General features: G+C 35.3%; 2 protein-coding genes and 2 non-coding genes across 6 annotated transcripts in view; 3 read left to right on the top strand and 1 right to left on the bottom strand.

Annotated features, from left to right (window-relative positions):
• Positions 1–483: 483 nt before the first annotated feature.
• On the top strand, positions 484–6,886 carry LOC144978181 (large ribosomal subunit protein eL32-like). Its single transcript, XM_078923903.1, has 4 exons — positions 484–611; positions 3,334–3,432; positions 4,110–4,262; positions 6,691–6,886. Exons 2-4 carry the CDS (start codon positions 3,340–3,342, stop codon positions 6,847–6,849), a joined length of 405 nt encoding a protein of 134 aa, XP_078780029.1. The 5' UTR covers positions 484–611; positions 3,334–3,339; the 3' UTR covers positions 6,850–6,886.
• On the top strand, positions 5,302–5,379 carry LOC144979094 (small nucleolar RNA Z195/SNORD33/SNORD32 family). Its single transcript, XR_013646644.1, has one exon. It is a non-coding gene; the product is annotated as a small nucleolar RNA Z195/SNORD33/SNORD32 family (small nucleolar RNA).
• Positions 6,174–6,251, top strand: LOC144979093 (small nucleolar RNA Z195/SNORD33/SNORD32 family). The gene has a single exon (XR_013646643.1). It is a non-coding gene; the product is annotated as a small nucleolar RNA Z195/SNORD33/SNORD32 family (small nucleolar RNA).
• Positions 6,887–12,308: 5,422 nt separating the features above from the next.
• LOC144978179 (uncharacterized) overlaps positions 12,309–25,153 on the bottom strand; it is a 25,754-nt gene continuing 12,909 nt past the window's right edge. For all 3 annotated transcript variants that reach the window (XM_078923899.1, XM_078923898.1, XM_078923900.1), the window contains exons 8-13: positions 24,740–24,887; positions 23,819–23,921; positions 22,870–22,981; positions 19,731–19,829; positions 17,141–18,946; positions 12,309–15,976 (exon numbers count right to left, since the gene is read on the bottom strand). In XM_078923899.1, coding sequence (XP_078780025.1) covers positions 15,867–15,976; positions 17,141–18,946; positions 19,731–19,829; positions 22,870–22,981; positions 23,819–23,921; positions 24,740–24,887 — 2,378 coding nt within the window. In that variant the 3' untranslated portion in view covers positions 12,309–15,866. The remainder of the gene's footprint in view (positions 15,977–17,140; positions 18,947–19,730; positions 19,830–22,869; positions 22,982–23,818; positions 23,922–24,739; positions 24,888–25,153) is intronic.

Raw genomic sequence — 25,153 nt, 5'->3', positions numbered from 1 at the left:
CATAATGTCCGAAGAAAAAAATGTATTCCATTTATTTCTTCGGACATTACGCCGACTGAAGACGTGGACGAAAGCCACAGAAACGAACGTCTTGGCCATATAATGTGAGTGACAATTTATATTTTATATTAGCTCTAACCATCATTATCGAGTACTTTCGTACCTACGAGTACCCATCAACACTCACACACACACACACACACACACACACACACACACACATATATATATATATATATATATATATATATATATTATATATATATATATATATATATATGTCACATTTACTCACTTTATCTTTCTCACCGACCCCAATAGCTAGATACTGTCTGCTGTATTTCACCAACTTAATGGGTATTCGAATATAGTGGCTATTGTTGTTTCTTTCTCACTTACTTAATAATAAACATTGGATCTGGTATGACCTGAAAGTGTTGGAGGTGCGATTTTACAAACGGACCATCACACAAACACACTCAAGCACAAACACTAGCACAGTTAGATCCCCTTTTGTTTACACGGTTGTCTCTGTAGAACTCTTTTGACCAATTTCACCAAGTAAACTCGACTTCCTTTCCTTTCTCAGTGTTTCAGAAAACATAACACAGGTACCCTGAAAATATAGCATTAAATATCGTAACATCTTCCGTATATTTTCCCATTTATCAAATATTTTGTTTGTACGGATTATTTTTGAAGAGCCATATATTTCGATGGCAGTTCTATTTCAAGTATAATCACATTTAAAATGGATAATAGGTGATTTATAAATCCCCTGTTGGCAGCGGACTTCAGGTCTTGTTTCGATTTGTGAAGCGATATAATATAAACTTGAATAAGTGAATAAGACCCCGATAAACGCTGGGCACAATTTAGAATTTATTTGATGGTTAGATTTTATATAGGGTAAACTTTTAGCGACCCAAGTTCGTTTCTTCTACTATACTTGGGATGGGGGGAGAGCTGGTTAGTGTTAGTGAGTTAGCTTGGCTTAGGCTTAGCCGACAGAATTGCCGAATCACATAATCCTAATCATAATCATTCATCAAATGATAATAGGTACTTTGGTAAAAAATTCAAATTGGATTGAGCTCAATGAAACCTGTATATTTTAAAGTGCTTTTCAACACGATTCTAATGATACCAAAATTGTGAAAATCAGATATGCAGAAAAAAAGTTATAATTAATGTTAGTGTAGTGTTAGTTTAAAGGCTGAAAAATGGTCTTCTATTTGCCTTTGTTATTTACTGACGGACTTTGTGACCTGAAAATTGTTGCATATCCGGTAGTAACCACCATTTGGATTTCAAAACTGGTCTAAAATGGCCGCTAAGATTTGAGTAAAAAAAAAGGATTTTACTGGAACGAATTTCATGGATGCGGTATACAACTTTGCCCTGAATTTAATTTTATAAAAAAGTTAAGATGTTAAATAAACGTGCCAGCATGAAAGTTTGATTTACCAAGTTCTAATCTTTTAATTATCCAAAGCTAAATTATACCCTATTTTATCCATAATGAAAAGTTATACTAAATTGTCATTGATTTTAAAATAAACTACACCAAACGATAGAGTAATTTCTCCTGAAGAAAATAAGACATAAATCATTAAAATCCATCCATAAACAAAAAATCTATGGAACTTTTTCTGAGACCCATCACTCAAAAGTCCAAAAAATCGGGTCACAGCCACTAGGCCATTTATCAGCTCCCTGCTGGAGGGCCAAATGGACGTTTACCAAAGTACCTAATGATAACGAATGAATGTGGTAACTCAATTGACTTGAGTTAGGATTTTCCTGGGATGAGATCAGGGAACTTTCATGTGTCCCTTCCGATCGGAGTAATTTTACCGAAGTCTAACGCAAAGTATTTTCGACCCGATCTAACAGTCCCAATCCAACAATTCGATCACTGCTTGGTGAGGAGGGGGGGGAGGGATCAGTGTGAGTGAGCTATCGGGGACCCTCTGGATCTGTCAGACCTTATGGAAATTACTCATACTGGCCAACCCTTCCACTTTTCGCTGATCATTCCGATTTTCACTTTCCACCATTTATAATTTTTGGTTAATTAGGTATATTGTTTAACGATTGCTAAACGAGAGGCGAGGAGAAGGTAAACTAATTGCTCTCCCCTCTCCCTCACGTGGTGATTGTGTAGCTAGGCACTTTGATAACTCCAGTTCAGTGGCCGCCGATAGGCTCACTGTAAGGTGAAACTCGTTTTTTGGAACTTTATTTTTGGCCCTTTAATGTTTTGGTCACCATGGCGTTATTTGTGAACCTATGTGACTAATGTTGGTATCATTTTAAAGGGCACAAAACAAGCTTTCTAACGGTATATTTTATTCTTAATTCCTGATTGTATTTCTCAGAAAGCTATTGAAATAAAAATTTATCAAATTTTGACTTATAAGAACTTTTTAAATTATGGATACATTTTAATTATACTTCATACATCGATAGACAATCAATTGAAGAACATCTCTGCCAAATTTCATCAAAATTGATACACTCGCTCATTATTTTATTTTTTCCGCCATCAACCCCACTTTTTTTTTTACAAAAACCTCATATTTTTTTCCATTTTCATTTATCCTTAATTTTGTCCATACTTTTCATACATGAAAATGATTTATATGAAAATAAAGCTTATTTTCTGACCTTCAAAATGATACCTAACACTTGCCATTTATTTTTTAATTGAAACAAAATTACTGAAAACAATAAGTGGGCCATGTTGACTGCAAAACTCAAAATTTCCCGATAGCCGCGAGATGCTGGTTTTGAGGCAGCAGTGAGATCACAGATTCTCTCTGTACAATTGACAAAAAATGTCAACAGAAAAATATAAATAACTCTGGAACCGTAAGTCGTAGAGAAACAAATAAGGTATCAAATTTTATGTTTTTTCAAGTCCCATCCCCCTGACTGGGTCAAATTAAGATATTTTGAGTTTGAAAATTTTATCAAAGTGCCTAGTGTAGCATGATGTTCAAATTCAAACAGTAAAAGTAAAAAATAATATTACAAATTCCTATTTTTGGGGGTCTCAAATTCTCATTTTCTCACATTTTGATTCCACTTCTGAAATGTTAAAGTTAAAGGTTGGTAGGTCTGAATAAATTTGGGAATAGACCAAGTTTCTTACCCAAAGAGTTGGAAGGAATTGATATTTGTTTAAAGCTACAACAAACTGGGATGGATTCTGGTTACCACACATGACCTACTTAAACTTAGGCCTTTGGATGAATTAATGTTTTGAACATTTTAAAAGATTGAAATCTAAAGTTTCTTATTAAAATCCTATTTCCCCCCCCCCCCCAGGTCAAAATGGGCTTGAAACCACTAGTCAAGCCTAACATTGTTAAGAAGAGGACGAAGAAATTTACTCGTCATCAATCTGACAGATATGCCAAGGTCAAGGTAAGTAATTGGTCCAACCTCTCTTTTTGTAAACTTAGAATCTATGACACTTTACGCCACCACTCAGCATTGAGTACTACCCAGTCATGGGAATTTGTCTACTCATCATTTATTACAAAATCAGTTCACAGTATTCGGTATCGGGTGTTTTGAATGCTAAGCACAAAGTAATGGGATCAGTGGGTTCAGTTTCAGACTTGCAACTAGATAACTTTAGCAAGGAAGAGCAAGAGGCATTTTACACATTGTTGGCTTGTTCACCCTTCGTGGTGAGGTAGCTGGATCTAGTGCGAAGTACATTTGGTAGATACGCATCCTTTCCAAAGGGTAGCAAGAACTTGTAATTGAGCAACATAAACCAGGATGAACTCCAGCTCTTTGGTTTTGTAGGTTTTGTAGAACAAAAATACAGTTTTTTGGTTAGGGCCTCTCATTCACATTCTTTGTTTGATTTATTATTCTTCATGAATTGGAATTTCTTAGTGTCTGCATTCCTAAGTCAATTTGTATTGTTATGGAATTTGATGTGAGGATCCATCAAATTTAAATATTACAATTAATTTTATCTTTAGCTGACACTGAAGACATTGTTTGCACTTTTATATGATTATGCGGATGTTATAATGATGACAAAATTGAAAAATGAAATGAAATATTTCTTTATTTCTGTGTTTTAGCCCAGTTGGAGAAAACCCAGGGGTATTGACAACAGGGTGAGAAGGCGATTCAAGGGTCAGTACAAGATGCCCAATATTGGTTACGGTTCCTGGAAGAAATGTAAACACGTGTGCCCTGATGGATTCAAGAAATTTGTTGTCCACAATATTAAAGTGAGTCTGGTGTTTGGTTTCTTTATTATTTGTCATCTTGGTGAAGTTAAGATTTGAGTTCATTTTGTGTACTAGGTTTTTACTTTCATGTTATTTGACTCACTTCACAATCAGAGCTGTCAACTTGAAATTTTTAAAATTCGTACTTTCCAAGGGAAAAAATTAAAAGTAGTATAAATCAATAATTTACCATCACCATGATCCACAAATGCACCAAAGTTCTGAATTTAATGGAACTAAATTTTGCTGTTCAAAGAGATTTATCTAGTTAAAGATGCGAATACAGCTCTGCAGCTGGAGTCAAAAATCTGTAATTCTACAAATTTTTCGCAGTGTTAGGCAGGTCTTCAGAATACTGTATTAATCTGCTTAGCGGGCTCCTGTGAACACAATTTTGATTTCATACGGTGCAAGTCAGCTATTCACAGATTTAAATACATACAGCCTTTTTATTTATTCTAGTCCTGTAAAAAATTGTCTCAACCAAGTAACAATTAACTGGTAGATTTTAGACCAATCAAAAGATGGAATTTGTGACACTTCATACATGCTTGGACAAACATAGTTGGTTGTTTATAAACAATGTCAATGAAATCGACATCTCTCTTATCATTGTCATTGTTTTCATACCGCCAAATGGATGACTGGCTATCACACGATTTTCTCGATCGTATTATAAATGTTTTAAATTTACACATAGTTTTCTGTGTTGATTAAGCGGTGAAACAGTGGGTATTTTACTTTGACACATACCATCCATAGTAAATCCTGTGTAGTTTGCAATGTCCACCAATCACAGCCGTAGTTTAAAGTATCATGACTGTTCGAGAGGCGTGGTTATGTAAGTGTCCATTGCAGCTGGACTGGTCATTTTTGATTGCTAGTTTATTTTTTCTCACTTACATCTTTTTTTTAATGTCAGCAGTGAATATCTTTTGCATTTGATCAGCGATGCTGGTAGTGGCCTTTAAAAAAACATTTTTTACTATTTTATTTCTTTTCAATGGGACAATGAAAGGCTTTAATTTTATAGAAATAGTCCATCAGTGATGATAACATACGCTTTCTATTGATTGCTTGTATGAAGACAGTTACATGCACTACCATCTGAGGTGGATTGAAATAATCTTTTTGGTGGCAATCTTTGCATTGTTAACTATCATTTTTCAAACTAATTAGATTTGTAGCTATGTTAATTTCCTTCCAAAATTTAAATCTAGAAGATAGCAAGTAAAACTAGCGTCAGTTTATTTTTCCTCTACCAATTTTTGGAAACTCTTTTGTCCGTTGATGATTGACAGATTAATTTTAGTTTCAATTTCAGTCATTTTTTGAGGAACAAAAAAATAATCCTGTAACAAGTTAGTTAAAACCACTCTTTAATTGTAATTAGAGAGCATACCTTGCCAATGAGTACAGGAACTGGGGTTGTTCATGTCATGTTTAGGAATTAAAGTAATTTTGTTGTGTGTGGGGGGGTGGGGGGGGGGGGGGGGGGAGACAGGTGAGGTTAGTGATCAGTCCATTGCGATTGTGTTACATGCTAATATATTTGTGTTTGATTTCATACGGTGCAATATCAGTGAAATCTGGCAATTCAGGAAATTGAAGATAATTGTCGCTGGTTCTGGTATTAGAACTAGGTTCTAGTTTTTCTCTCTGTTGATCTTGAAATGATAATAGTGTTAGGAGATAAAGGAAAGTGCACTTGATTCCGTTGTGTTTATTTTATGCCAATTAGTTTGTTGTGTTTGTTGCTAAAAAAAAGCTCTTCATTTTTCCGAGTTTGCAAGTAGCACCTGTGTATTCAAGCTATGGTAGATGAAAAGCATTAAAGAAAAATTACTCAAGTTTTTGTCATGATAATGTTTTATCATGTTATTTATTTATTTATTTATTTATTTTTATTAATCTGTCAATGATGAAACCATACACCTTGTATTGATGGTTGCAATGAAAATATTCACATGCACTACCATCTGAGACGGATTTTCAAAGATAACATTGTGTCATTATAAAGACATTTGTTGTCCTGTCATGGTATACAGATTTAAATTTAATCCATGTTGCCTATATATTTTGAAGCCCAAATTGGCCAAATTCGGATTCTTTCCTCAAGATACAAATTTTATTTTACCACAATTTTAGAGGAAATGATTGTCTTATTTCTGCAAGAAATGATCAAAATGATAGACATTGTATCAGTTTTTAAGTGGCATTTCAAAGAAATTGGGATAGAAATTTTGTATTTTGTTTTGATACAGATTTTTTCTCGAACATATTTTATTTATGGAATAATCTGTTTTTTTAGTTCTACTTGTTGGTTTGAATTGTCTCATATGTATTGATGTCTACATTTATATGGGCTTAATTTTTGTTTTCCACCTTCTGGAAATGTTAACAAACTTTTACGTACTTATCTCCCCAGGAATTGGAAGTATTGATGATGCAGAACCGTGTCTTCTCTGCTGAGATTGCCCACAATGTATCCAGCAAAAAACGTAAAACTATCGTAGAGAGGGCTCAACAACTTGCTATCAAAGTCACCAATCCCAATGCCCGCCTCAGATCGAAGGAGGATGAGTAAATTATGCCTGTTGTTAATAAAATATATATAAATTTAAGTGCAGCATTATGTGTTTGTTTTATTATTTTAAATCGTTGACTTACTTTGAACATATTATGGAGTAATCGAAACAGGTTCTCTTGACTGGAACTTTGTACCATTTTAGAAACTAGGATTGATTCTGTTCCACTCACTCGGTGGGATTTTTTGTCCTCCCACGGTGGTCACTTGCGGGTGGTTGGATGGGAGCATCACCCTTGAATCATATACCTATGATGTTCGCATGGGTGTACGATCCGATAGTGATGTCGTTTCTTCTTCTCTTTACTAGCCTATCCTGCTTCTTTGGTTTGTGATTGTATTTTTGACAGGGGATATTTTTTTTTCTGTAAATCTTCTGCCTGTTTGTTCTTGGTTATTTATAATTTAGCTTATATCTTTAGGTTATGATTTTGATTTACATTTGTACTATTTTTGTTAGATTGCTTGTTTTTTTGTTTCAGCGGTCTCTCATATAACCTCAATTGTGTTGGAAGAGACCTAAAGCAACAAACAAAAAAAAAAAAAAAACGGTGGTCACTTGCTGTTCCTTTATCTCACTGTAAAGTGCTTTGAGCATGTTTAGTGGATATTGCGCTATATAAAAAAATCTATATTTGTTATGCGAGTTGCTTTTTGTCTTTGTTTTGCCCTGGCCCTTGCCAGAGTCCTTGGTTGGGAAGGAAACAGTCGAATGTATATTGCTATTTTTGGCAGGTGATATTTTTTTCCTTGTATGTACTGATAGTTATATTTTTGTTTTGAACATATTATCTTGTAAACATTTTGAGTGGGATCCTGTGCTGGTGTCTGGATGACACTCAAACTAAGTACATTGATGGTATGCTCTAGGGATCTACATCTGTTCCCTATTTGAACCAATTATCTTTTCTTAGGTGCTTAAATTGTAAATCTAGAATTTTTTGACTGTCCCATCCCATCCTCTTCCTTTTTACTGGTGCTGATATGATCCCCTTAAAAAAATAAAACATGTTCCACTGCGTGGGGTCTTTTGATCTCCCAGGGTGCACAGGAGGTCACTTGCTATCCCCCTATATCTGTTTTCTAAGTTGCTTTGTCTTGGAATGGGATTACCGTTTACCTAGTTTTTGTCCTGGCCACTGGATGAAGGGGAAACCGTCAACTGAATGGTTTTTGGGAAATGATATGTTTTCTAACTTGTAAATATACGATTCTTTCATCTCTTTGTATTTATTAAACGAGTTATTTTTTATTGTGCCTTATAACACCAACGAGCTTGCAAGTCTGTGTCATTGCATGATAAAAATGTAACGAGTTTAATAAATACAAAGAAATGAAAGAATACTTTGATTCTACCCCTCCTAGTAAGATTATTAGATTTTTTGTAACCAAATGGTATGGTATTAGTACTTCTATTCACCATAATTTCTCTCTCTCTCCTGCTTGAATGACAATTTGACCCAAAACTAAAAGCGTTGGATTTGTATTCATGCGCACCGAAAGATTATAATTACCAATCAGCTGTCTTTTACACCTAATTTCACACCAATATAATGTGTGCGAAAGTATTCTGCAATTGTTGAATAACATTTTTATTCAACACGTTCAAAGCATTATTCAACGAGTACGTATTTGCTCAGAAGTTAAAGGGTTTTCCTGTGAGAGGGGTGGACTAATCTCTGTTCTTTTGTTCTACTTGTTGGTTTGAATGCATTATGATTTGTAAACATTTGAGAGTATTTCTCTGAGTGACATCCTGTGCTCGAGTATGGATGAAACTTTTAGATGAACCCAAACTAAATGCACTGATACTGATACAGTGCAACCTCGATATAACGACATCGCCGGGACCAGGAAAACGTGTCGTTATAGAGGGATGTCGTTACAGAGAGGTTTCCTATGTGTGTATATCAGGTGTTTTGGGTCTTGTGTAGTGAATGTATACTTTTTCATTTTCCCTCTGTAGTTTATCCGGGCTTGGGACCGGCAATGAATGGAGAGTGGACAAAGGATTTATAAACAGTCCAGTGTTGACCTGTCACAGGCATTCATTTGGTGAAAGGCGAGCCTTCTGATTGGTGAAAGGCGGGCCTTCTGATTGGCTGCGGTGTTGTACAAATGTGACTTGATTGGCTGAAAAAGAAGCGTTTTCATTGGCTACAATAAGAACTAGCTCTGGGCTTATTACGAGTAGACAACATACATAGAATGGAAGATACCACTTGTTATAGTTACGAACAATTTCATGGTAGACAAACACCTTCAAGGTTTGTCGGACCAGAAATGTCGTCATACAGGGGTTTTGCTGAAATGCACGTCGCTATAGAGGGGTTTTTATTACTAATGATATATAGTAAAATAAAATGGGACCTGACTACCATGTCGTTATACAGGGAATGTCGCTATAACGGATGTCGTTACATCGGGGTTGCACTGTAGTTTGCCCATGGAATCTCCATCTGTTCCCCATTTGAACCAGTCCTATTTGTCTTACTTTTCTCATGTGCTTTCAATTGTAAATCTAGAGTTTCTTCACTATCCCATTTTCTTCCTGTTTACTGGCACTGAATTAATATATGGAAGTAGTGTCGGAAACGCTATAAAACCCTTAAAAACGTAAACAAAACACATGTTCCATTCATGGACTTTTAACTCACTCAACCCTAACACCGACTATATCCGTAGTATACCCGGGGTTACTTTTACCCCATGCCTGGTTTATTACATTTTTCTGAGTCAAATTATAGGCATAGTATCAAAAACTAATATAGTATTCTTAATTTTTACATGTTGATGGTAGTTGAATAAAACTATCTATGCATATGCTCATTCTTAATACATTTTTTCCAATTTTGAAAAGTAGCAAAAATCTCTAGGATTGAGTGAGTTAAGCTGAAATTCAAGGGGACTTATATTTTAGTTTTAGTTGAATCATATTCACTGTAAATCAGGAGATAATGAAGGTGTCTTGCTCATTCGTGAGTACCACATTGGTTTATTATGTAGTCCTGCCTACTGTTACGAAAAATTCGTAGAATTATTGAAATTTCGGCACTAATTTCAGAACTTAATAATAATAATAATAATAATAATAATAATAATAATAATAATAATAATAATAATAATAAAAATACTTTATTGCATGCACCCAAAAAGGAAATTTTTTGTACAGACGTGTTATAATTTACACAATAAGATAAAAATACAATGGAAATAGGATGTATATATAAAAAAGGAGCAGCTCCATAACCAGAGCTGCGCTTTATAATATGAATAATTTCAACACTGTAGAATAGTTAAAACTCACTATTTATAAATTGAAAATTGAAAAGATTGCAAAACAAATAAATTATTTACATTTTTATGAGCATCTCTACTCTCAATCATTAAATCTTATTGAAAATATAAGTTGATGCCAGACTACATAATTTTAAAGATTTTAAGGTAAAGTATTTTTTAATCCCTTCGGAGGGTAAATTGTTGATTTAAAAAATAAACTTTAGTGAGTACTATTCTTTGCTCTTAAAGATTACGAATTTTTAAGTTTTCAAGTAGACAGGTCTGATTATGTGCAATGCCTCATTTCAATTATTAACCAGAAAGAGGATTGTCGATTTGAGCTGAAATAGTAAAACATATCGTTCCAAAATTCAATTCCAATTTTGGGTCTTGGGATAGTTCAACTTCAACCATTGAGCTGAGAAGAGTGTGGCGCCAATAAATCATTTTTTCCAGAAGCCAATTTCACAATTTCCCAGAAATTTAGAATTTATCTTTATCAGTTCAGGCCCTGGTCTCTATTGTTTGCCAAAAGAGGGACAGGTTGGCATGGCTTTTCACTTTTCTATGGGAGCTTTTGCAATGGTTTAAAAAAAATACGCTTCACAGTTTGTACATGACTGTGCAGTGATGCCAAAACTCTGGTTTCACCGGAAAAAATTTCGGGCTACGGGCATCTTCCGTCAAATTCCGGTGAGGTCAATTTGTTCCAAGGATTCCCCCCCTCTCCAACCACCACATCATTATCGCTGCCACTACTTCTACAACCACCATCATCACTACCACTACTACTACAACCACCATCATCACTACCACTACTACTACAACCACCACATCACCCGACCTACCATGGAGAATAAAAGACCCTATCCAAACGGATAGCCACACCCGACCTACCGTGGAGATTAGATGAACCTACCACCAGTTGCTCCACCATCAACCGTCCCCAAGACAATAGAGGCCCAAGAAGCCCTTTTCTCAGTGTCTTCCATACATCACGTGCATGGGATAGAAGGTCGAGCTAGTAGCTCTTACCAACTGATCGAACAATATAGTTTTATATATTTTTGTCTTTAAGTATTTGAAGTTTAAAGGTTTTACAACGCTTGCGACACATTTAGGTCATATCAATGCCAGTAAAAAGGAAGAAAATGGGATAATATTAATAGTATGAAAGTTCTAGAATTACAAGCACCCTATAAAAAGTAAGACAACGGGGAATTTTAGTACAAATAGGGAATAGATATGTGTAGATTCCAAGAGCACACTATCATTATCATTGTGCATAGTTTGAGATCACCTTTAAGTCTCATTCAAACAAGAGCACAGGATACCACTAAGAAGAATACACTCAAATGCTTACATTATAAATTAAAAACAATTATAATACATAATGGAGAGATGATTTACAGGGAAAAAAATATCATTTCCCAATACAATAACTACACATTTGACTGTTTCCCTCCCAGACAAGGACTCCGGATAGAAGACGCAGTAAGTGCCTCCCTGCCCACTCAGTTTCTTAGTGGCGTCCACAAATGATTTTGTTTTTGTTTTTAAGGGTTTTACGGCGCTTGCAACACATTAAGGTCATTTCAGTGCCAGTAAAAAGGAAGAAAATGGGATAGTAAAAAGTTCTAGAATTACAATTAAAGCATTCAAGAATAAGGCTGACAAAGGGGAATTGGTTCAAATAGGGAACAGATGTAGATTCCATGAGCACACTATCAAAGTACCTACTTAGTTTGAGATCACCCAAACGTCTCATCCAGACACAAGCACAGGTCCCTAATAAGAGTAGTACACTCAAATGGTTTACAAATCATATATAATACATAAAACATAATACAGTGCATAACAAGGAAAAAAATATCTCCCAAAACTAACTATACATTATTTGACTATTTCCCTCCCAGCCAGGGCCAGGACAAAACCAAGTAATCTCATTCCAAGCCAAAGACAGAAAGCATGTTGGAAAACAGACATAGGGGGATAGAAGTAGAACAGTATGTACCTCCCTGCCCACTATGGGAGGTCAGGAACCCCACCCAGTCTTCCACAAATCATCTAGAGGGTGATAGAAGGTCAAGCTAGTCGCTCTCACCAACTGACCGCACATTACAGTTGAAGGTTTAGAGAGTCTGTAAATTACTAGCAAGAAATAAATTAAATATAGAATATTTTTGTATTTATTATAAAAATATAAATTTATTGCATTGTTTCTGTCATTACACACATAACAATTGAATAATAGGTGCAATCTACAAATAAAAATGTTCAAAGCGTGGAGAATGGAAATTAATTTACAAACATACATCGTTATATGGTAATATTAATAATAATACTGGCATTATACGTATGAAAAAAATATATGATTAAAATGAAGTCCATCTTCAGGGTGAGAGTGCCCGATGAACAGAGATCAGCTCTTGATTATGCAAACTTAGCTATTCATTAATATTAGATATCCCAGTTTTAGTAGCTGAGTAAAAAAAAAACATTGAGATTTTATATAGCGCAATATCCACTAAACATTACATGCTCAAAGCGCTGTACAAGGGGTCCCTGGCCAACAGCAACTTTAACATTTGGGAAGGGGACATGATGCCTGTTAGGCGATATTACAATTTTTTTTCGGACAGAGACAACGCTGTTAACGGCCAGGTAGTCATTTTACACCTGAGCACAGTGAAAGAATGTGAGTAAAGAGACTTCTCCAAGGACTGAATTATTGCCGAGCGAGGCTTGAACCCAGGACCTTCCGATCCGAAAGCGAGTGTCATACCACAAGAACACATAGCCACACTAAGAGTAAGAGTAAGAGCTGTCAGACTTTAATAGATACCTTTGTTGTATATTTTGGTGAATAAAAACTGTTCCGCAGTAATTGGTGAGGTTCAAAATATAGACGTGGTGATATGACAAATCATCAGATTTTTGCTGATACATACAGTGAGATACACAAGTCAAGAACTATAACTATAATTCCAGTCGAATAGGGCTTTAAAGGTCAAATTAAGAAACTAAGGAGCAGGCACCGGTGTAAGAGTAAGATAAACATCTGAACAAGTGTGTATGAAAGGTGCCAGACAGAAAAATACAAGAAAATAAACCATCCCAAAAAATCAGTCTACCTTGGGGTAGTATAAAAGTTCTTTAGAATTGCAAGCACCCTAGAAAAAAAAGTTAGTCAAAGGGAAATGGTACATAAGATAGGGAATAGGTGTAGATTCCAAGAGCACACTATCATTGTACATAGTTTGAGATCACCTTTAACTTTAAGTCTCATCCAAACACGAGCACAGGATCCCACTAAGTGGAATACACTCAAATGCTTATATTTTAAATTCAAAATAACAATCATAGTAATACATAATAGAGAGATGATTTACAAGGAAAGTCTCATACAGACACAAGCACAGGTCCCCACTAAGAAGAATAAACTCAAATGTCTACAAACAAATATATATTTAAAATTTTAAAAAACGTAACAGTACATGATAGAAAGATGACTTACAAGGAAAAAAATATCATCTCTCAAAACTAGACCTATATATTTGACTGTTTCCCTCCCAGTCAAGGACTCTGACCAGGGCTAGGACAAAACTAAGTAATTCATTCCAAGACAAAGATAAAAAGCAACTCGGTAAACAGATATAAGAAAATAGAAGACACAGCATGACCTCCTGCCCACAATGGATGTCAAAGACGCCATCAAAAACAAACGAGTTAGCATTAATTTTGTAACCAAAAGCGTTGATTAAACAATCTGGTACATCAAACTCAGAACAATCAAGGGATTGGTCTCTCTCATATATTCAGGTAACTATAGAATGTTGAAGAACCAGAGTTTTTACATTAATTTTGTATTCAGAAGTGACAAGATTTAGTTATAGCAGCATCAGTAAAAAGGAGGGAAGATTATTGGTAAATTTTTTTTTAAAAATAAAAAGACGGATGGAGAGAGAACTAGATTCGTTGCTCATGACTACTCATTCTCTCTCTATCACTATCATTAATGGCCAAACAGTCGCAAACTTGAAATATATTTACATTCACACTCACACTCTTGAACATGTGCATCAAAAAAACAACAGGACTAGGTTTGCAATCACAAAATACGACAACATATTTAACAACTGGAAGACTGTACAACGACCCAGAATCAACAAAATGGATGCAGAAATATATTTCTATTTATAACCCTATACATATGGTAAATTTATAGAAAAAACTAAACAAACATGGTGGGAAAATAAACATTAAAAAAAAGAAAAAAAAAAAAAAAATCACGAGTGAAATTCAAACTGAAGTTTGAGTATCAATCATTTTCAAAAACTTACCCCCACCCCCCGAACCCGCAAAACCCTGAGCTTTTATCTAGTGCAATATCCACAAAAATGTACTCAGAGCGCTTTTCAAGAGGTCCCAGCAACATGTCGGGTACTACATGATACCAGTGCAGCACAAATTACATTGTTTTTGAGAGAGATAATACTGTAAACAGCCAGTTATCATTTTACAATTGAGTACAGTGAGAGAATGCAAGTAAAGAGCCTTTTCCACGGCCTCAAAATTGCACACACCCCACCCCCCCAGAGTGGGCCTTGAACCAGGAACCCACAGTTCCAAAGGCGAGTGTCATACAACAAGACCACAAAATGGCAAAGCTACTCAATCATCTTTCCCACATTTTACACAATTCAAATTAATACATGATATATAAGCTCAAAACAGAAAACTTAAAAATCGTAGAAGACCTTACACTTACAAAGGCAAGAAAGACGCATTGAATTTTATAAGGAAACGTGTAAACACACTCATATATATCTGTCATATGACTTCGAGTGACTTCACATATCCATGCCTCTTACTTCTGATAACGTCATTTGATCAACAATTATACATATTATATCACTGAGCTGAAGTGGTGGTGGGGGGGGGGGGGGGGGGGGGGGGTAAGCCTCTGCATAATTAAACAGAGTAAAAGAAGGACGGATAAAATTGCAGATTAATACTTAATGCATTTCATACAACAATGACCAAATAGAGTCGTCTGAAAATAACGTTGACTAACCACAATCATTTTACAATGAGAATTATTGCATGTCTAGAAATTTGTTTAAAAAATAGTCTTTTTTGTTAACTATATATTAGACAGATCAGATTCAATAAAAATCAAAAACAACTTAAAAGAAGAAAAGTCTCTTGGAGCCATAAATTTTGTAGCAGCAGACAGTGAAACGGCTTGCTACTCCTACCCTTTCAAGAGGGTTTCTCCTTCATTGAGAAACGTTAATGTTCCCATTTTGTATTTTTCACAAATTAAAATCATCTGCCGGCTGTTCCAAAATTTCACAACACTTGGAAATTTTGGCTCTAACTGTACAATTATATAAAAATTTTTGAGTTCAATAAAAATTGTTTGTAAGAAAAGTGGCTACAAGAGTGCATGTTTTCAGGACGTAAAAGCCTTAAGTAACTTCCTCGAGGGCAAATTATTAATGTATAAAGTTAGTTTACGTTATCTCTCCCCTTGTAACCTTTCAAATAGATCATACAAGGGTATATAATGTAAATAGACTTTCCCATTGTACCTGAAGACCATTGAATACACAAATACGCATGGTCACACGCACACACACACACACACACACACACACACACACACACACACACACACACACACACACACACACACATATTAAATAGATAACCATAAATATTAGTCAACAATGTTATAACGTCGGTGATGCAGAATTTGGATGGGTGGAATTGCTATCCTTCAATACTGTGAACTGAGCCAGATCCTCTCCTGCTCTTTTAAGAATCTCAGCTGCGATCTCACCTTGGGAAATAGAATAAATATAATACAAATGATTAAAAAAAAAAAAAAAATAAACAAAAAAACAAACTTGAGCACTTAGTAATCATAAATAAATATAAACGTTTATATAGCGATTTTATGCTTAAATTATCAATTTATTGTTGTGTTTTATTTGCATTGTAAAGCGCCTCTGAGCATATTGTGGATCTAGACGCTATATAAATTCATTCATTCATTCATAGTGCATTTCCATGGACATGCCAGGCTCAATGCGTTTCAATAGGTTACATATATTCCCCTAGCTGGCCATATGGAACCATACTTCATTTCATACAATACTGGTTAGGCACCTGTCAGGCATAATTTTTGTACAATAACCGTCAATGCCCATAGTCGGGTAGTCATTCACATCTGAACTGAGTAGTGTGGTGTGTGTAAAGTGTCTTACTCAAGGACACAACGCAACCAGATGACCACACTTAACATTGTATAACTTTTGTAACAAGACAAGACAAGACACTGTAACCCAGGGTCAATGAGCTACACTTGAGGAAATCAAATGCAAATGGACATACAGATAATGGGTATTGCATACAATTTTATTACATTGGCATCCACTTATTTAATAATTTTTTTAAAAGTTCCCCCCCCCCCCTCCCCTTTTGAATCTGGGTTTACTTTACTATATTCGAGATCCATTAAACAAACATAACCTAACAATTACCTGGCATGGCAGTTTTTGCATTGCTTGACGCCACAAAAAATCGCAAAATATCACTGAGATTTGCACTGTGGCCGCGAAAAATGCAATTTTTTGTAAAGAAAAAAAAAAGGCGAAAAAAAAAGACTAATTTTTAAAAAAAATCGAATATCTCATGTAGAATGTGAAAGTTAATTAAACAGAGTAGTTTCTTTTTTTACTATCTCATTTTCTTCCTTTTTAATGGCGTGGATATGACCTTACATTTGTTGCAAGCGCCGTGAAACCCTTAAAAACAAACAAATACCTTTCTCTTTCATGAACCAATTATGGGTTTTTAAGAAAATAAATCACAAATTTTTGCAAACTTTTTGCAAATTTCGCTGATTTTAGAGCTTGCAAAATTTAGAATTTTTTTCTTACAAAAACTGCCCTGACTGTCAGAATTACAACAACGCAAGAAAAAAAAACAAAAACAAACTCACTTCCTAGTTTGACGCCTTCAATTGACTTGATCTTCTCTTCCAGACTGTCAAACATGACATCATCAGGGGTGGACATACGAACAGGCTGCAGCGACATCTGCTGTGCAACCCCACTAAACTCCCCTTTCCTGTCAGACGCATCATTCTGGTCACCACGATGTTTGGTCGTCTCACTAGCAGTCTCGCCTATACATCCTTCTTCATGCGTTTGTTCACTGATATATTGGTAAAACGTGTCCATCTCAAGTTGACCTTTGACCTCTTCATCACCGTGCTGCCTCCTTAGAGCCTCTGCTTTTCCGAGAAGTTCCCTTGCTTCGTTCAGAGTATTTTTACCCTCCGAATCTAAAGAAAATTTCGGCCTAAAATCAACGCTGGATGAACATAAAGTCTCCTTGTCTTCGTTATTTCTATTTGAAAATCCTTCCTCCTCTAATAGTTTGATAAACTTATTATTGCTATGCACACCATTTGAATCATCAACACGAATTGTTTCAGATTCATTTCTATTTTCAGCCCCGATACCTAAATTTTCAAACGGCCTTTTTTCTAAACTAGACGAAAAGACACGTAATGAGACTTTGCCAGAGATATTTATAGAATCTGGCGAGAGATGATCTGTCCTCTCTCTTATATCTCTATTGACCTGACTGAAACTTTGTCCCCCTGGGGAAGAATCAGGTCTTTTCAAGGGGGAATCATCCAGTGTAGATTTTCTACCATTTTCTTCATCATTCATCATTTCAGCAGTAGTTGGCATCAGCACATCCGTATTTTTCCCACTTTTCGCAGATTCAGTATTGAAAGAAGGGTTTGAAAAAGACCGACTTAATCTCACTATAACTGTAGACGCACTTTTTGCCTCCTCGTTGAAAGAGCTTGTCAAATCGCGACTGGCACTGCTTTTCTCCCTCGACCTCCTGACATCGGCCAAAGTCCTGATCTTTCTAACTCGACAATTGTTGTGGCCTTTGGTGAAGCTGTTGCTATAAAAATCAAGGTCGTTGTTATTGTCACTGTCAGAGAACAAATAACTCAACCGGTTTCCTGAACTGAGATACGAGTCGAGAGAATTTCCCTCTTCGCCTATAAACATATCAGCTTTAGAATTGCTATGATTGTCATGTGACATGATACCGTTATATTTATTTGTAAAGCTCAGGTGTAAAGTATTGTGGTCTTTATTATAATTAGCATTATTGGACGGATTTGAACTAGAACAGTTCATAGAAGGCGAGGTAGATGACGAAGTTGGCACCATTTTGGATTGAGCATTATTGGTATTAGTAGCATTTGTCATGGATGTTGACATCATCACTAAATTATGATTGACAGATGAGGATGAGGACAATGCAGAAAGAGAACAGATATCTTGTAACTGTGACTGTGGATTGGATCCCGAGTCCAGAGTTGTTATGGACTGAAGACTGGTTGTCTGATATCCCGTGTCCTGACTTGTTAACAAATTTGGCACGCTCGTTGGAGGAATGTCTTGAGTGGACATCTCGGCCGCTAACATGGATCCGAGTAGAGATCTTCTGAGAGTGTTGGTAAATGATTTGTTGTTGGAAGTGCTGTCAGCACTGCTGTTGTTGTCTTTGGGAATTCCACCACCACCGTCTCCAATTACGCGGTGTGTTGACTGAGTACTGATAGCGTGCTGGAGTTGGTGATCTTGGACACGGTTCGAATCTCCAGCTACGCTTGAGTGACTTTGTTGAAGGGAATTAGAGAAGAAGTCAATAGTCTGTATCAAAGTGCCCGTCTTTTCTGACATGGGCCCGTTGTCAAATTCATCAGGTTCGTCTAGGATTTGAAAAAAAAAGTGAAAAAGATCAAAATTGAGACATTGCAAATCATAATGTGATTTCTACCACAAATGCAATGCATTGCTTTGTTTTAATAAAATTATTTGAGAAAAAAAAAATTAAAATAACCTCCTCACCTACCCCCTCCCAAAAATAACAATAACAAAAGAAAAACAACAAAAAATAAAAAACCTGTTATGGAAAACCAAAACAAAATTTTCCATACTGTCACATTGCCTGAACAAGTTCACCATACATCTATTTCACTAACTTTCTTAATCTCCTGCTAGTAGCCCCTCCTTCCCCTCCTCCCTCACTCTCTCCCACCTGACCAAGGCAAACAGCATGGCTTAATGGTACGGTCTTTGCTTCGTACTCAAAAGGTATCGAATTCAACTACCCGCCTCATGTGGTCTTAAGCAAGTCACCTTGTCCTAGCTCACTAGCAGCTGATGCCTGGGTTATTCCAGTCTTCACTTGGAATAGATCCTAAAACAAATTTCCCCTTGGGGATGAATAAAGAGAATTTTACCATTTAAAAAAATTTTCTTCAAGTTTTTTTTTTTACTCTTGAGCTTTATGTTTTCAATGTGCATTGTGCAGTGTTGTTTACCGAGCCCCCACCTCTGGCTGCTGTAAAACACTTTCAAATCCTCATGATGAAACATTTTCAATAACATTTTCTACCTTGCATGGTCTATATTTCTCTCAGCTTTGTTTAATTGTCAGATAAAATAAAAACAAAAAGAATTTTTAAAAAAATTATCTTTACCAAAACTCACCTAAAATGGATGAAAAATCTAACTGCATTATTTCCCTTGATCGTTCAAATTCTTGACGAGGCGTGAACATGTCAGAGGACCTTATTGGTTTGTTACTGCCTGAAATAGAATTGGGTGATTATAAAATGTAAAAGATTTGAGACACAGCAGGTTTTTGTGGTGAATGAAAGTTATTGTATTCAAGTATCGTTACTTGCATCATCCTAATGTAGGATTGTTCACAACTTGTGTCTGTTCTACTGACTACTTTGTTGGGAATCATTCTGTATCCAATCGTCATCCTGTACACATGTATCTTATGTTATGTTGTTTAATAAATGTTCTTTACTGTAACAATTTGGTTTGTTGATTCTTGGAATATGTCTTATCAATTAATGATCTAAGAACACAACAGTTCTCTTATCAAATGCACTAGAATTTATCTTGCTTTGCAGCATATAACAACAGTTGCTTGATTAAAAAAAAAAAAATCAAAATACGAGTTGTCAGGTTGTTAATATTTATGTCAATATAGTTTTGGCTACAAAAGCCTTAGTAAAATGGTAATTTCCATGCAAAAATTTTGATCATCAATCCTAATTTCATGTAAAATACAATGAGCAAAATGGAATATAACAGCTTAAAAAAAAGAACAAAATACCAAAAATACCTACTTTAATGGAATGGCTTTTAAAAAGCATATGAAGAGTGGTTTTCCAAAACTCCCTAACTCCGTTTTTCCCATTTTGAGATATTGACGATTATTTCCAACTAAAATTTCTCACTCAGTCTATCATTTTATATCATATTTAAACTTCAAATTCATACAAATCTAAGGAAATTCTTGTGTCAACTGATGCTGAAAATAAGATTTACATTTCAATTTATTTCATGGATGGAAAAATCTCAAAAAGTAGACAAATGGACTAAGCAAGCTTTGGAAAACCAGCTTTCATATTATTGCTTACATTTTGATATTGAAAAAACCCCCAAAAATCTATTTCGTAGATAAACGAGAAAGATTCAAAAGTATGTAGCGCATTATTTCCATGAAAATCACCTTTAACTAATATCTTCAAAACCAGAAAAAAGTAAAAAATGAAGAATATTTCAAGCATTAATAAATCATTAATATTTTTGAATCCTTTTTATTTTTCTTCTATTTCTGGGAGACATTTCTTTTTCACCACAAAAGAATAAAGTCCTTAAGATCCATAGGGTCCATGGAGCCGGAGTTTATCCCAGTTTCTATACAATAAAACGGACAATAGCAATTACCTGCTACCCTTTTGATACGATGCTAGTCTATTGCAAAGTACTTTCCACCAGATCTAAATAGACCCAGCTCCCCATTTACTACTGGGTGGACGGAGAGGTTGGGAAAAAAAATCTTGACTACACCTGGGATAGATCTCAGTCCCACTGCGTGTGAAGTAAGTGCTCTACCAATTGAGCTATCGGGACCCCCAATAGAATAAAGGCTATTTCTTTATTTCTTTACTTTCTCCAAGATTACGATAGACGAAAATTTGCAAAAATTAAGAAGAGGGAGCGGAGGGGGGAGAAAGACAAAATAGCCTAAGCCAACCTCAGCTCGAAATGACAGCCATCATCCAGGGAATCCTTGAAAAATTTTTTTTTGGACCTTTTCCAGACTCATTCTTGACACTATAAAGTTTTTTTCCAGACCTATTTTAGGCCATATTACTTTTTTTTCCAGATCCTTATTGATACAGACTTGGTAAACACAAGGAAATGAATTTGACTCTATGACAAAGTTACTAAAACCATTAAATGGTGCATTCAATTTTTAAAACAGAAAAAAATATTTATTCGTCTTTAAATTATGTCAGATAGAACAATTTCCCCAAGTGCAAAGTTGTCATCTTGAACATGCAATACAGCTTAAATCATAAGCCCCCCCCCCACCCCCACACCCCCAATGTTGGGGGTCTCGTAAACTCAGTCGGTAGAGCACTCGCTTCACAAGTAAAGGGACCGAGATCGATCCCAGGTGCAGTTGAGATTTCTTTCTGACACCTTTGTCCACCCAGCAGATTGGGTAGCTGGGTCTGTCAGATCTGACAGAACCAGTGATGATACTCACAAAAAGTCAAAAAGGAGGAAAAGTCTCGGAAAAACGGAAAACTCACCTAGAACATTCTTGCACCACAGGAAAGTAGGCAGGATGACTTCTTTTGAGTACAATTTTAAAACGCCCGGAGTCCAGTAAAAGGAGGAAATTTTATATATATATATTTTTTTTTTTTAAAAAGGAGGTATTTTTTAAAGATTTATTATATAAAAAAAAAAGTAAAAGGAGGAAATGAAGGAAATATCCGCGGATCGAGGATCTGAGGAGGAAAACCGAGGAAAGGAAAGAAAACCGCGGATTTCCGCGGATCCACGGAAAAGTATCATCACTGCAGAACGTACAGTGCGATAGACTAGCGTCCTATCCAAAGGGTAGCAAGCAATTGCTATTGCCCGTTTCACGCTATAGAAACAGAGATAAACTCCGGCTCTATGGGCCTTATGGCTCTGAAAGGACTACCCCCCCCAAAAATGTACTAATTCCCTTACACGTCTTAACCAGGCCCCAGCCCTACATTAATTAAATTAAGAAACACAACAGCAAGCTTGAAAATTCATGTCTATTTAGACTTATTACAAGTCTGAATCTGATCTGAATGTTACTCGAAGTCGACCCAATTCTGAATATTTGTATTCTAGAGCGGAGAGAGTCGTAGAATGTGACAGCCATTGTTGGTGTTTAGGCTGAAGAATTTGAATAATCTTCGTTTGAATGTTTCTAAATCTGTTGTGTTCACACATGATTCGGGAAGAGCATTCCAGTCTTTGATAGTGTGGGGTGCAAATGAATATTTGAAGATGTTTGAGTTTGTAGATAGGTGTTTTAGTGTTTCTGAGTGGGGTTTTTTTTTGTTGAATGTGTGAATTTCGTTGTATGTCTAGTTGTTTTGGTGAGATGGCTGTCATTTTGTTTGTAATAATGAATTAAACTACAGGTTTTTCAGGATGGACACTCTCTTATCCAATGTCTTCTCTATGTCCTATTCCCCCCCCCCCCCCCCCCTCCCTTCAAAAAAAAAAAAAAAAAAAAAAAAATTAATATATGACACTATACCAGAATATTTACCTCGGCCAGCTATGGGAGACAATTCTGGAGAAGCAAGAAGATCACTCTCTGACATGGCAGGGTAATGTCCCTTGTCTCCTGATGGTCTAATTGGACTGGATGAAAAATGGCCCTGAATTGAAAATATGGACAAAATAAACATTATTAAAAAAAAAAAAAAAATACAGCCTTTATAGAGAGCAGTATCCACTAAACATGCTCAAGAAGCTTTACAAGGGGTCTCTGGCCAACAGCAACACTTAACATGTTGGATGAGAGATGATGCCTGTTAGGTGACGTTACAATTTTTTTCCTACAGAGGCAAGGCTGTTAACATCCAGGTACTCATTTTACACTAGAGTACGGTGAGAGAATGTGAGTAAAGAGCCTTTTCCAAGGGCTAAACTATGCACCATTCAAAGCGGGATTCGAACCCAGGACCTTCCGATCCAAAGGTGAGTGTCACACCACTAGACCATGAAAGCAAACCAAAATTTGGACTGCAGGAAATATGTGATATTCTGCCTTAATCTGGTATCAAGTCGGAATGGAGGAGATACTAAAGATTGAATGGAATATTGAAACAATCAGAAATAGAAAATTTTGAGTCTTGACACAAGATGAAACTATGATAACATTAATAATAATAATAATAATAATAATAATAATAATAATAATAATAATAATAATAATAATAACAGTAACAATAATAATAATAATAATAATAATAATAATAATAATAATAATATCAGTAACAATAATAATAATAATAATAATAATAATAATAATAATAATAATAATAATAATAATAATAATAATAATAATAATAATAATAATAAAAACTTATAAACTTACCCCGAGTTGCATGTTTTTCAATATAAAATGCAATATTTAGTATTAAAATCACCCCGACATAATACCAATCTGAGGTCATGGGTCACGTGTTATAAATAATAATTTATTTACTCACTGAACTCTTCTTATTGGGAGTCTGTTTTTCCAATTCAGGGGTAACCTGCTTTGGTGGAGATGGCAAGGCATCAGCGGCAGGGTCCTCAATGAGACTGTGAGTTCTGTGGAAAGATGGTCAGAGTAGAGAATATATATCATTATATACAGTCAAATTTCCTTTGATAAATGAGTATATAAATCAGAATCTGCTAAAAAAAAAAAAAAGACAAAACTCATCCAAAAAAAAAAAAAAAACATTAAAAAAGAAAGAAAAAAAAAACCCATACAATAAAAAATAAAAATAATAAAAAAAAAAAAAAAGAAAAAATACCCATACCAAAAAAAAAAAAATAATACAAAACAAAAAACTAACAAAAACATTAAGAACACACGTCTGAATTTGACCAAATTTGGTAACCAAAACTCTGAAGGTTCTAATTCTACTGGCAGAGGCGATAAGTGGTCTGATAGTGGTAATGATGATTAATAAGTCACGTAATTTCACTCTTCTAAAATATACCTTTCTCTCTCTCTTCATCATTCGTCTTAATTTCTTGGATACTATAAATTTCTTATCCACACTCTTTATCTGCACACATTTTCTTTGTATCTTTGAGAATACATTATCCACACATAATTTCTTTCTTCATTGTGAGAGCGTTATACATACACAATTTATTTATATATCTTTAAGTAGGTACAATTTGTACAATCTTTCCTCAAAACATCAGAGATTATCAAAAGAAATAAATAATCCAAACAACCTTTGTCATCACGGATTTCAATACATTTCTCAATGGCCATACAAGACATATTTTATAAATGTGTGACATCAGCAATACAATCAGACTTGTAAACTCCAATGAAACATTGGTACAATTATACAAGTTTTGACTTCAACTACACAATATTACAAAATAATCAAGCATCTTTAGTTCACCTTGAAGGCAGAATGGGAGATGCCCCAACCACAACACTGTCATTCTCATTGAGTTGATGGAGCAACTTCCTTCGGATGAAACAACCAGCGAGGGAGGAGTCAACGGGAGATTCATGGACCAGCTGGTCGTCAGGAAGTCGGTATTTGTCTGTAAAGGGTAACATGGGTGGGACAATTGCTTGGAATCCTTTTGACAGGACAATACCAAACAAAGGACGTTTCGGGCTCAATACCCATCTTCAGCCATAAAACAAAAAAACAATTAAAATGCTTACACTTATACATATCACTTAAAATCACTTGAAGAAGGGTTTTGAGTCCAAAACATTCTGTGTTTGGTATTTTGTTCTTTTTTAAAGCTGTTATATTCATTTTTGATTCATTAGTTTTGACTACAGCTTCCTGCAGCTTTAG

Source organism: Berghia stephanieae, chromosome 8 (genome assembly GCF_034508935.2).
Source record: "Berghia stephanieae isolate SIO BIC M18660-M18661 chromosome 8, UCSD_Bste_1.3, whole genome shotgun sequence".
In the NCBI taxonomy this organism is placed as follows: Eukaryota; Metazoa; Mollusca; class Gastropoda; order Nudibranchia; family Aeolidiidae; genus Berghia; species Berghia stephanieae.
Note: the sequence above shows the minus strand (reverse complement) of the source record. Positions and strands in the feature narration are given on the sequence as shown.